The sequence below is a fragment of the Grampus griseus genome (assembly GCF_964374135.1).
Source record: "Grampus griseus genome assembly, chromosome: 1".
Lineage (NCBI taxonomy): Eukaryota > Metazoa > Chordata > Mammalia > Artiodactyla > Delphinidae > Grampus > Grampus griseus.
The window spans coordinates 32997151-33010060 of record NC_139017.1 but is presented as its reverse complement, the minus strand read 5'-3'; the positions used below and the strand labels follow the sequence as shown (position 1 = coordinate 33010060).

The following is a 12910-nucleotide window of genomic DNA, read 5'->3' as shown; positions in this document are numbered from 1 at the left end:
ACATATGCTGGGCTGTCCTCACTAGGGGGGGGTCCGTAGAAAGAGGACCTGGGCAGGTAGAGGCTCAGCCCGGCCTGCATCTCAGACTGCAGTCCGCCAAATCCCGTGCCTTACCCACCCCATGGGTCACCTGGAGAAAGGGGCCTTGTCTTGACAAGGGGAAGGTACCAAGTCGTTTCCTAGGTGACAGATGACAGAGATGTGAGTGGGAAATGGCACAACCCTGAGGTCTCCTTGGGACAACCTTAGACAAGCTCTGGGCAGACCATGATTTTTTTTTCCTTCTTTTTTCTTTTTTTCTCATTATTTGCACCTAATCCTGCAATTGGGGCCAAGATAAAAAATAAGAACTGCCAGAACAAAGGCACCATCTGTGCCTATGAACCCTGGCAGGGCCCAGGCACAGTGCGGGAACCAGGAGGGCTTACGGCAGAGAATGAAAGTGAGTCTCCAGGCCTGCTGCCCTGTGAGGAGAGGCCTCCCTTTGCACGGCTTCCCGGGCAGGCAGGGCCTCCAACGCACGGCCGAGAGCAGCTGTGCTCCCTGAGGCTCCGGCTCCGCCAGCAGAGATAATGAGGTTACCAGCCCGGGGAGAGATGCATCTGCAGCCGCAGGCCTCTGGCTGCCAGCCCGCACGCTCGGAGCCTTCCGGTGACAGCTGTGGTTCCCCGGCTGTCGGAGGGCATTTGTCACAAGACCTGGTGGGCAGGCAGGAGGGCTCCAGGCAGCTGGCCAGATGCTGCCAAGATCGGCCTTCCCCCCAGGTTTTTAAACCATTTTCCAGCTTGGCTGTTTCCTTTCTGCTCCCTCTACTTGGAGCTGTTAATTTTTTTTTTTTTCCCATCAGCTGCCCTGCTTTGGTTCCTGGCAGACAAAGCTGGTTTCTCCACTGATTAGAAAAGCAGGGTTTTTTAGGCGCCTGGAGGCATCCATGCAGTAACAAACTGAGCAGGGAGGGGAGCAGCAGCTACCTTCACAGATGGCAGCCAGGGTCAGCGGGGCAGGCAGCTCCCGGTCACGGTGCACCCTGGAGAGGGCAGGCCCTGACAGCCCTGTGGCGGGAAGGGGGTCTTTCTCCCAAGCGGCAGGGGGCAGACAGGTGCAGCGCTGTGAGTCTGTCCCAGTCTAACTGCCCAGCCCCCATCACTGCATTGTCTTGGTCCACCCGAGGGGCAACAACCCTGCCCGGCAGACAGGTTCTGACTCCTGAGGAGAAGGGAGACTCTCCACTCTAATCCGACCACAGCCCTGGAGCCAACCCTTTCCCATCACAGACTATAACCCACCATCCCAGCTGTCACAGTTCCATTAGAGATTTCCTGGAAGGACTGGGGTGGTCCCTGTGTGGCTTGGCAAAGACAACTCCATCTGAGCACAGAGAGCTTTTGTCATGGCCATGAAAGCTCGCACATGGAGGGCTCATGAGCTCAGCGGGTGAGGCACAGGGAGAAAGTGGCTGAGTGCTTCCCCCAGGCCTGCTTCCCCATTGGTAAACAGCGGGAGTTACACAGGGGACAGAACTCACATTGCCACCCTGTAAGCCAGGGCCTTTGGCCAGGTAGCCTGCCGTACCACAGGGTGGGGTGGGGGACCCTGACGTCCTCTGCGGGGGGTTCACAGATGTTTGGCCCTCAAGAAGCAGCAACCCCTAAAAGGGCTACTGGCTGGGGACCACGGGACTTCCACGTGCGTATTCTGGCCCTTCCATCTGCCCCTCCAACCACCAGCATCCTAAGCTGCTCCCCAGGACAAAGGGCGGCATGCAGCCCCCTCCTGCTCTGGTCTCTCCACCTAAGCCCGTTTCCTAGCAGAGAGACAGGCTTAGCTCTGACTGCAGCTCCCCTCCCACCCAGGCACAGCCAGGTCAGGCTCTCCAGTCAGGACAACCACCATTGTCCCCCAGTCAGAGAGGTCGGGGGGACAGAGTGTCCTCCTTCTGCAGCCATCATAATCCTAGATTAAAATAATAAGCTCCAGCAAGTCCGGCTTTAACTCTTTCATCCCAGGAATATGAATTAGGGAAACAATTTGGAATGTAAAGAGATCTGACATTTCCCAGATTCCAGGATGCAGCAAGTAGAGGGAAAATACAGTGTACAGAACACATATAAGCCTTTCTGCCCAGCATTTGTGCCATTTTTGTATATTAGAAAGCTTTTTGATGACCAAGGATAGAGCGCTCCTGCTGTCACACTGTGTGCGGTTCCCCGAGTGAGGGGAATTGGAAAGGTGGGCCCGGAACCGATTCTGGAACACGTGCTCCATGAAGGCAGGGGCCTGTCTGGGCTCATTACCACAGACACCTTCTTCCCAGGGCTGCGGGACATGGACAGGACAGAGCTGAGAGTGGTGGTTAGAAGCGTGGCTCTGGGGCAGCCTGCCCAGGTTCTAATTCTGGGCTGCCACTTACCAGCTGTGTCACCCTGGCAGGTCACTTAGGGGTTAAGGCTCAGCTTCCTCCTCTCCTAAATAGGGGCTCAGTTGTTAAGTGAGACTGATCCCCTTATAAGAGCTGAGCACAGAGCCAGGAACTTGGTGAGATTCCATCGATATTAGCATTTATTATTACTGCTTTTACTATTTGCACCATTATTTTGTTAAGTTACTCTCACCCCCTTACTGAGCAAAGGATGGAATCCCTGAACGCAAACTAAAATCACCTGCCGAAGAGATCCCCTTTTTGTCTGCCAGAAAGGCGTGTTTAGAAGAGACAGGCCATCTTAAAGCTAGAGAGGGTTTGGTGGGTTTTGTTCTAGACCTTCAGAGCCCTTAGCAGGGCTCCACAGAAAAGGCAATTTCCATAGAATGGGGAATGGGAGGAGGCTGTTTGGTAGCGGAGGGACACTGCTGCCCAGATAATAAAAAGGCGCTTCTCTCAACAGAGAAGGAAGAGCTGTTTAAGAATGGCATATACCTGGACAAAACTCTAATTCGAAAAGATACATGCACCCCTATGTTCACAGCAGCGCTATGCACAACAGCCAAGACACGGAAACAAGCTAAGTGTCCATCGACAGACGAATGGCTAAAGAAGATGTGGTACATATATACAATGGAATACTACTCAGCCATAAAAAGGAATGAAATAATGCCATTTGCAGCTACATGGATGCAACCAGAGATTATCATACCAAATGAAGTAAGTCAGAAAGAGAAAGACAAATACCATATGATATCACTTATATGTGGAATCTAAAATATGACACAAATGAACTTATCTACAAAACAGAAATAGACTTACAGACATAGAGAACAGACTTGTGGTTGCCAAGGGGGAAGGGGGGTGGGGGAGGAAAGGATTGGGAGTTTTGGATTAGCAGATGCAAACTATCGGTATTATATACAGAATGGATAAACAACAAGATCCAACTATATAGCACAGGGAACTATATTCAATATCCTGTGATAAACCATAATGGAAAAGAATATGTATAACTGAATCACTTTGCTGTACAGCAGAAATTAACACAACATTATAAATCAACTATACTTCAATAAAATAACCTTTTCAAAAAAAGAATGGCTGCTGTGGGATACGCTCATTGAACACCTTTGAAAAGATCTGGGTGGAGGTGTGCAGAGCTTCCCTAGGACGTCGACTCCTTACAGAGAGAGCAAAAAGGCTCTGTCCTTGCCTTCCTGAATAAGGAGGACAAAAAAATCCTTGTGGGCTGTCGCTCTGCTAGCACTGCATGTGTGGAGGCAGGTGACCAAGACACCCCCATCTAGGGGGACAGTGGCCTGCTCCACTCTGGAGGCCATGGAGGAGGGCTTCCTCTTCTTGAATTTCAGCCCAACTCCTCAAAGACGAATGGTCTTGAGCAAATTAACTTTCTTGAGCCTCTTTATTCACAAAGATCGGTACCATAATGCGATTTTCCTGTGTGGGGTGTATGTGAGTGTGACAATGACATGCACGGCGATTGCAGGCAGCACTGCTGTGAGGTAGGGCTTGAAGTGTTAGCATCCTTCCTTCTCCACCAGGACTTAGAACCCTAGATGCTTCAGGAGCACGGTACGTAGTTGAAAACACTGGTGAGTGGTTAAACGAAACTTTTTTCTTTTTAGTTGTAGTCTTGGCAGGTTTGGGAGTGGCGAGGGGTTCCCTCTAGTTTCCCTTTGCGTCTGTATATCTGAGTTGGTGGGCAGGATGGGGAGTGGCGGGGGGTATGCAGGACGGACAGGGGCTTGGCTAGTCTTCATTACACCCTTGCCTGGGGGAGTCCTCAGTTACAGCCCTGCAAATCCTGGGGAGATGCAGGAGCGTTTCTTCTCCCAAGCTCACCCCCAGGGCTCCTCATGACCCCCTGAGACTAGGACCAGAAGATCCAGAACCCAACCAGGGAGCCAGAATGATCTCCAGATCCCCTCACCAGGCTACCCGTGTACCAGGCCACGGCACACAGCAACGTCCCAGCACTGCCAGAAGACAGGGTCATCCTGCTGGAGGGAGCGGATGTGGCAAGAGGGAGACAGCGAACGTCCCTCCATTTCCTACTGCCTTACCTAAAACCTAAATTCCAAGGCTCTCCATCAGTGGCCTCAGCCCACATTTCCACCCTGTGTCCTGATAGCATCTTCCATGCAACCCACCTCACACCTCTCCCATGCACTTCTGCAAGCCTTACCCATCTGGAATGTCGTCTCCTGGCTCCACCCAGATCCTGTCAAGCTCACAGGGGCGTCCAGCCCTTGGTGAGCCCTCACTTACACCCATGAATGCATGCTTCTGCCGAACATTTTCTGAGTGCCTGTTCCGTGCTGATACTCGGCAGGTACCGGGTCCCGGAGATAAGAACAGCATGGTCTTTGGCCCTAAGGAGCTCCAGAAGGAGATCCACCAGCAACAGCTATGGCCAACGCTGATGTAAGCAGAGTGGGCAGTGAGGGCAAAATGGGAATTCCTTCTGAAATTACACACAGTAGTAGGGCCACAGGAGAGTCTTCCAAAATGCTAGGTAATAAATTAAGTTTTAAAAGCCCAAGATTTTCTCACAGCTGTGGGCCTGACCACTTGAGCCACAGGCCAGGCCTCTGAGATTCTTGAGGGTTCCCTGTCTGCCCCTTCTTTAAACTGGAGTCTGCAAACAGCTTTGGAGCAGGGAGTTTTGACCACTAGCCATCTCAACAGGGGCCTGAAAATTGGGACCCACCAAAGTCTGAGTTGCTGCCGGCTGGCACCCTGTTCCTTCTTTTCTTATGACGAGGTGTGTACACAGAGACTGGGCTCCCCATTGTGAGCCTCAGTTTCTGTATCTGTTGATAGAGATGGGCACGATTCCACCATGGGGATGGGGGGAAATCAACAACCTAGGAAATCCTCTGAGCTTCCTTCATCATTACAGCACAAATGAAACAACCCCAGAGACGCTCTCCATTTATCCCACAGCGGAGCAGTAGTTAAAAGTCCCTGCAGACACACTTCAGGATCTGGGCCCCCCAAGATCACACACATGGAAGGCCCTGATTTGAAGCAGAGTGGGCCTGGGTCACATAGCACGGCCTCTCCAATGAGACTGCCAAGGAAGGCCCTGGGCCTCAGGATGCATGCAGCAGCCCAAGGCTGAGTGCCTTTTTGTAAAAAGCTGACTCCCTTTCGGTGCGGGGCCTGGGGCGGGCATTGTACTGACTGCTGCTGCTCCTCTGGTTCCACGTACTTTTTGCACGAGCGGGGCAATCTGTAATCCTGATACGCCCTCTCAGAGCCTCAAGACAGGGGAGAGGCCAAGTGGATCCTGGCCATTTTACAGACAGCAGGGACGGGACACCATGGGCTGCTAAGAACGGATGAGGGCAGAGCCAGTCCTGAGCAGAGGATCCTTCACTTCCCCCCCACCCCCCATCTCTAATAAGTCCAGTGCCCAGACACGGCCATGAGCAAGGTCGCTGACAGCACTGACCCCGCTGGCCACCTCTGAAGTGCTTACGTCTCACCTCATCCTCTCCCCACCCCCAGTCAATCCCATTTCCTGAATCATGTCAACAGTGACTTAGGAGAGAAACGAGCTTATCCCATGGAACCTGCCATTCACCCTTCTTTGTCTATACTTGAGAATACCAGGTTGGGGGAGGCCGAGGATCCCCGGATCCCTAACCCAAGGCATGGCCTGTGGGGACAGCTTGTGGCAGTGCTGCTTCATGGTTAGGGCACAGCGCTTGGCACGGAGCAGCTTTGACTGTGGACCCTGACTCCAAAACTTAACAGCTGTATGACTGGGCAAGTCATTTAGCCTCCCCCCAGAGGGGTCTCTGTCAGTGAAACAGGAACAATCAATAGGGTTCGCTATCAGGATAAAGTGAGGATGTGGTGCAGCACAAGGTCTGGGAATTGAGTGTCAGCATGGTCTTCTGGAGGGAAGGACCACCAGGTTGCTCCGGTCCTCTGGGACGGAGTCTCCTCTTGCCCCTCAGTAGAGGGGACAACCATTTGGTCCTGGGGCATTTCTGGTGTTCCCTCGGCATCTCAGGGGTCTCGTCTCCACGGTCGACTCTCCCTGTGACCATCGCAATGAGCTGGGCCAGCTCCCCAGTCAGACAGTGACTACTGTCTTGGTCTCTGCTGTCACCATCATTTCAGGGCTTCTTGTCTTATCACCATGCAGAGCAGTAACAATTGAGGACATAATTAAATACGTGTTGGGTTAACTTGGTCACGGGGGTTATCTGGTTGCAACACTGAACTACACTGATGCTAAGTTTGACTGGGTGTGAAACTGGACCTTTTATGCCTCAAACACTGAGAAGATTTGAGGGGCTCACTGCCCGAGCACGTCCTGACTGATGTCCTGGCCCCTTCAGGATGGCCATCATGATGGTGACCACAGTCTCAGAGTCTACACTGCCCAGTGTCTTCAGCCCCTCAGTACACAAAGCCCCAGGACCCTGGTCCCATGTGGCCAGGGGTAAGGAGCTGAGGGAAGTGTGCCTTATTCCAAAGGTCTCTCGGGGAGTTCAGCTATACAGAAGGAGCATCAATAAATCCATCCTGCTTAGGGGAGAGATGGAGCTTGCAGTGTCTTAGGGACCACTTTAGTATCTGACCAAGAGACTCAGGAATAGAACCAAATGAGGAGCCCTGTCCCAGAAGGGCTCTACACATGGCTGACCTTTCTCCCATCCTTGAACTAGGATGTGTAGAGCCCTCCTGGGACAGGGCTCCTCATTTGGCTCTAGAGGTATGCTCTTTGGCCCTTCAGCCTGGGTATCTACTCAGCAGGGGCCTGAGTATAGATCACCAATAAAGGTCCGTGGGGCACTGTGAATGAATGACCTTCCAAACAAGCCAGAAGACAGTTTTTCCCATGCCAACTCTATGCCCGGATATACGCTGGGCACCAACCTCATTCCACACACACATTCTCTCCCTTCATACATAGACATGTGAGATCATCATACATTACACATAAGCACACACCTACACATCCTACGCTGACACCCACATACCTTATCCAAACCCTAACCTGCTGCAGATGGTCTGGAAGGTGAAACAATAGTCCAGAAATCCCTACCCTGAGGATTCTACACAAATGCCATCTCCTCGCAGGACTGGGAGAAAGTCCCTCCCAACCCCATGGTTGAGGTTCTTTTCCTTTAAGATGCGTGTTTTTATTATTTGTTATCCAACATGTGAGTCAGGAGCTTTGGCTTCTCCTTTCAATAGTGACCTCTGGACAAATCCCCCATGGCCATCTTGCAGCTGAGACTTCCTCCCCCCGCCCCCCCCCCCCCCCCCCCCGGCCCAGGTAAGAAAGGGTGGGAGTGGTGGGGGAGGAGCAGCGGCAGAAGAAGAGGCCCCACCTCCTCTGGGCATAAGGTCTGTGGGCCCAGGCTGCATCCTTTACGGCCCCCCAGGGAAGGACGAGGGGACAGGGCGTGGGCCAGGGTGTCGCTGAGGACCACAGTCACACCCCTCCACATCGCGGCCGGGCTAGGAGGGGATATGAGGAGAGGCTGACCGTGGCGGCCGTGGAGGCGGGAAGAGACCCCTGGCAGGAAGGGGGCAGGCACGACTCCAAATTATAAATAACGAGGGAGGAAGGAGACAGAGAGCCCCCTCTCCGCCAGGCCCTCAGCTGACGCCACTGAGAAGGCCAGTAGCCAGGCAGAGGCTGAACCCCTTGAACCTGGGCAGCCCTCGCTTTGTGAAAGCAGGACTGGGGGGCCCTGTCCACATGTTCTGAAGGGGAGGGAGGTCAATAAGTGGAATTTATCAGGCAGGGAGGGGCCTGATAATGGAGAAGTGACACTGCTGACCTTTGCCCTCAGCAGAAACCACGAGACCCTCAGGAGGGTGACGTCACTGCACGGCTGAGGAAATGGGGCCGCTCCCAGCTCCGGGACCTCTCTCAGCTTCACGTGCCAGGTGCGCAGCAAAGACTGAGGAGGAGGCCGAGGCCTGGGCAGCCACCAGCTCAGGCCCACAGATGGCTCCTCACCCCGCCCGGAGGGTAGTCTTCTCACCTGCCTGGTCGGGACACTGCCCCAGCCCCATCCCAGGCCCAGCTTCCCAGAGACATTCGTGGAGGGGCTAGAGCAAAGTCAGGGAGGCTGGGGGCAGTGAAGGCCTTTACACAACCCAACACACCCCTTGATTGGGAAAGGAACTGGCGGAGTAAAAGCCTTGCATTCGGATATTTTCCCTAAGGATTTTCACGTCCATTATCTTGTGTTCAGCCTCACAACAGTCCTGAGAAGTATCGATACATCACACAAGTATTATTTGGCCCACTTTAAATATAAAGAGACAGAGGCTGGGGCAGGGAAATGAGTCCCAAGTCGTAGAGCAGGTCGTTTGCAAAGTACTCTTCACTGTGCTCCGTGCCCCATGGTTTTGCACAAGTAGCAGCAGCACAGCCTGGGCCACGGGGGTGGCTGGTGCCTTCTAAGAGGTCTCCGGGAGGAGCCATGGCCACCTGTGCTGCAGGGTTTGCCTGCCCTCTCGCTGCTCTCCTGATGCTGTGTAAATGAAGGTACAGGGACAACTGCCGGGAGGGAGGGAGGGACAGAAGATGTGAGCTCTGAGATCTTACCTGCTCTGGTCAGCGTCCTGCAGGGAGATGCCGGAGTCCCAGTCCACGTCCCCTGCTAGTCGCTCTAGGACCCAGAACAGAAGCAGAGATCAGGGCAGAGCCAGAAACTGGGCTCTTAGCTGCCACTTGAGAAACATGGAGGAGAAAGTTTTCTCCAGAAGCTATTTACTCCCCAGATGACTCCGACCCCCGAGGAGGAGGCATAGCCTGTCGTGGTGACTGCTGGTGGGCACTGTCATGCATGAGCTGAGGGGTGCCCCAGGGTCCCCTCAGGTGCTGGGTGAGGGAAGAAGGAAGGGAAAAAGCTGCCTCCAAGGGCTGAACGCTGAGCTCAGACTGACAGGACGCTAACCCTGTTTGTGGAGAATGGCTCCTACCAAGAGGACAGTGAGGTCTACTGTGGGGTGAGGATGTGTCATCTGAGGGAGGTGCAAAAAGCTACTCTAGAAAGAGCTACAAGCCACAGGGAAGAAATTGTGGTAGCTTCCACCCCAAGGATAGAGGATGGCCTCCCATCGGTCTGGGGGATCTGGGGGGACTTTAGCAGATGGGGCTGAGGTGGTAAAGAATCTCTGTCAAAGCCAAGACTAAGCGGACATCCTGATGAATTTGGTGACTGCCAGCCGTGCTCTCCCCCTTTCCCGCCCCACCCTTCCGCGGTAACCCCCTTCCCCCTTTCCTTCTCCTGGACTCCCTCTTGTGCCTCCACCACCACACCCACAGAGTGGGCCTTACCTGGCACAGCTCTGTCCCGGGATGAAGTCCAGGCTGGGCTTCCCACCTTGGAGGGGCCCTGCCCCCCAACACTTAGCATCTCCTGCAGCAGAAGGCGGTTCCTCTCCACGCGGTCAGACAGGGACAAGGTGCTGCCCCCGGTGCCCAGGGTCCCCAGGTCTCCAGCTCTCCAGAGCTCCCCCAGCAGGGCTGGCCTGGGGACGAAGTCCTCCTCGGACGTCAGAGACAAGCTGTCCAGGTCTTCCTGTGTGATGAGACCATCCTGCAGGGGGTATGACCTTCCTTTCCTCAGGCTGGGCCTGTGGGTGGTTTTGTTACAAGGACCAGAGCCCTCAGGCTGGCTTGGAGTGACTCTGTGCATGGAGCTCTCTTGCAAAGAGCTGGGCCCTGGCGGCACAGCCCTGTCGTGGTCAGGCAGTGTCCGTACTGCTTCTGGAGGCCACGGGCTCCTCCTGTTCCAGCTCTGGAGCCCAGAGGCAGGCGACCTGGGAGGCCCGGGGGCCCCGTTCCTGGCAGACTCCTCCTCAGTGACGCTGCTGTCCAGCAGCCCATCGTTTGGGTTCTGAGCATGATGGACCACCACGGCATCAGGTAGGGAAGACCCCTCTGATGGAGTCCTGGTTCCACCCACCTTGACTCGTCTGCATTTGGGTTTCTTGAGGGATGGCCGCTCGTGAGAAGTGAGGCAAGGGCTTGCCCCCTGTTTGCCTGCTGTCATCTTCTCCTTCAAGGCCCTCACCTTGGACTCCAGCACAGAGGGGCCTTGGACCTGTATCCCCTGTGCCCCAGGAGGCTGGGGGGCCATCAGGCTGGGTGTTCTGTCTTCTCGAGGACAGGGCCAGTGTCTTGGGAAGTGTCCATTCTCCGGCTGTGGCTCAGGGCCACTTCTCTCCACAGCTGAGGTCACCTCCATGGAGCTGGCTGTTCCGCTCCCTATTTTGGGTCCTCTGGAGGAGAAAATAGACAGAGTTCCTTAGACCCAGCACCTGGCTAGCTCCAACAACCTCCTGGGTCCCCAAAGTGCCTTGGGATAGAGCCCTGTCCAGAGAAAAATAACTTGGGGTCAGAGCAGGGGATGCCCCCTAGACAATGTGAAAGCACCTCGAAGAGTACAAATCATTGGACGGTACACATAAGTTATTACTGAGTTTTTTCTTCCAAGTCTAAGTAGTGTTCTCATTTTTCTACCCCCATTTTACATGTGGGGCACAGTGGAGAGTCAAACAACAACCAATCTTCTGCCCAATGTGGACCAGAGTGAAAATGGGGGCCAGATTTCCCAGTCCCTGGCCTCTTGCTTTCCTGATAGGTGTCAGGCCTCAGAGGAGGATGGCAACACCTGCTAAGGGCCAACAAGCTCTTCCCTTTCCAAGGGGAGCCAATGCAGAGGATGGACTTCAGGAAGATACCACCCAGGATCTGACCCTCTGGCAGAAGGGGCCCCCTGTGCTCAAACCACAGGAGCGCAGCATGGGGCTGTGCCCACAGGGCAGCCAGGATCAGGTAGCAATGCCTATCAGCATCTGCTCTGTGTCAGGCAGGCCTGCAAGCACTTTCAGACATGCTCTCGCAAATAATCCTCACGCAGTTCTGCCAGAACAGGATTATTATCCTCATTCTTACAGACAGAGAAACTGAGGCACAGAGAGATTAGGTGACACGGGAGCTAAGGGAGGCCCAGTTGGGAACGCAAAGCTTCTCCTCCCAAGGCCAGGGCTCTTCCAAAGCACTCAGTGGCCGTGTACCCCCATTCCCCTACTCCTATGAGGATATTGGTCTAGACAGGTTAAGTGACTTGCCCAAATTACACAGCTCCTTGGTGGCACGGTTGATGTCAACGTCTTCAGAGGGAACAAAAGTGAGCACGAGATTTTACTCACCAAGTTGTTCTGTGCACACATACATGCCACAACGTCTTAATATTTATCCTGCTCTCTGAGAACATGCTCCGTCTCCATCATACATCTAGATATGTCCCACTTGAAGTAAACTGCATGTATATACATAAATACATGCATCCATATTGACACAAATTACAAACAAGAAGTTATTCACCTCATATATTGACCAACGATTCACCACAGAATTCTCTTAAATGCAAGTCCCTCTATAGTCACTTACTACAATTCAATTTTTACATTTCAGGAATATACATATTTCACCAAGCAAAATACACACACAGTGTGTATGTTACCTCAGTTTTAAGCCTGTGAAGTTTAAGGCCTATCTTTGGGAGGAAGAGATCATTTACTACACCAGTTAATCTAGAAGTTACCAGCTTTGTCTTGGCAGCCCGGCCACCCGTTCCTCTCTTCTAAGGTTCAATCCAGAAAGCAGGGGACGTGAAGGTAATGGGAGCAATTTCAGTCACATTACAATAACTTTCTTTCGGGTAAATTCGAACAGCATTCCAGAGATCATCCATCTCCGGAGACCTGGAAGGATGCGACCTTCCCCTGGGGAACAGTGGGTATCGGTTTGTGCGGCTCGGCACCGCCTAAGTCTACGGCCCAAGTGCTGTACTTCTCTAAGCCGGAGACGCTGAAATGAAGACGGACGTGACGGACGGGCCTCCCCTGCGACCCTCCCTTCCCGCTCCCCACTGGCGGTCCCGCCACCCCCGGCCCGCCCGTCGCCTCGCCTCCTCCGTACTCACTGAAGGCTGCCGCTGGCAGGTCGGGCCGCCACCTCCATCCCTTCCATCCCCGGCGAGGCCGGGGCCTCCTCTCCCCCCCCCTCCCTCCCGGGCCCGCTTCGGGGACCGGGGGCGCGCGGGCTCGGCCGGGGCTCCGAGAGTGCGGCCCGCAGGCCTCGGCCCTCGGGGCGCTCCCGGCTGGTCTCCCGGCTCTGCGGGCCGCCCCGGGGCTCCGAGTGGGGTCGGGCCGGAGCAGCCGACCCGCGGGCCGCGGCCTCCCTCCGGGTCCGGGGAGGGGACGCGGGGTTGGGCGGGGAGGAAGCGGCATGGGCTGTTAGCTCATGGTTCGGCCACGAAGGGGAGAGAGGCCAAGCCCGGCGCCTTCCCGGCCGGGACGGGAAGAGGGAGCGGGAGAGCAGAAAGGAGGGGCGGCGGAAGGGGCTAGAGGAGCGGCCCTGGCCCCCACCCCGCCCCGCCGCCCTCCGCGCTCGCCGCGGTCCCGGTCCCGGCC

General features: G+C 54.7%; 1 protein-coding gene across 2 annotated transcripts in view; it reads right to left on the bottom strand.

Annotated features, from left to right (window-relative positions):
• KIAA1614 overlaps window positions 1–12467 on the bottom strand; it is a gene marked incomplete at its 5' end in the record, with an annotated part of 35163 nt that extends 22696 nt beyond the window's left edge. For both annotated transcript variants that reach the window (XM_082666168.1, XM_082666169.1), the window contains 3 exons: window positions 9030–9093; window positions 9765–10711; window positions 12421–12467. In XM_082666168.1, coding sequence (XP_082522294.1) covers window positions 9030–9093; window positions 9765–10711; window positions 12421–12467 — 1058 coding nt within the window. The remainder of the gene's footprint in view (window positions 1–9029; window positions 9094–9764; window positions 10712–12420) is intronic.
• Between the last annotated feature and the right edge of the window lie 443 nt (window positions 12468–12910).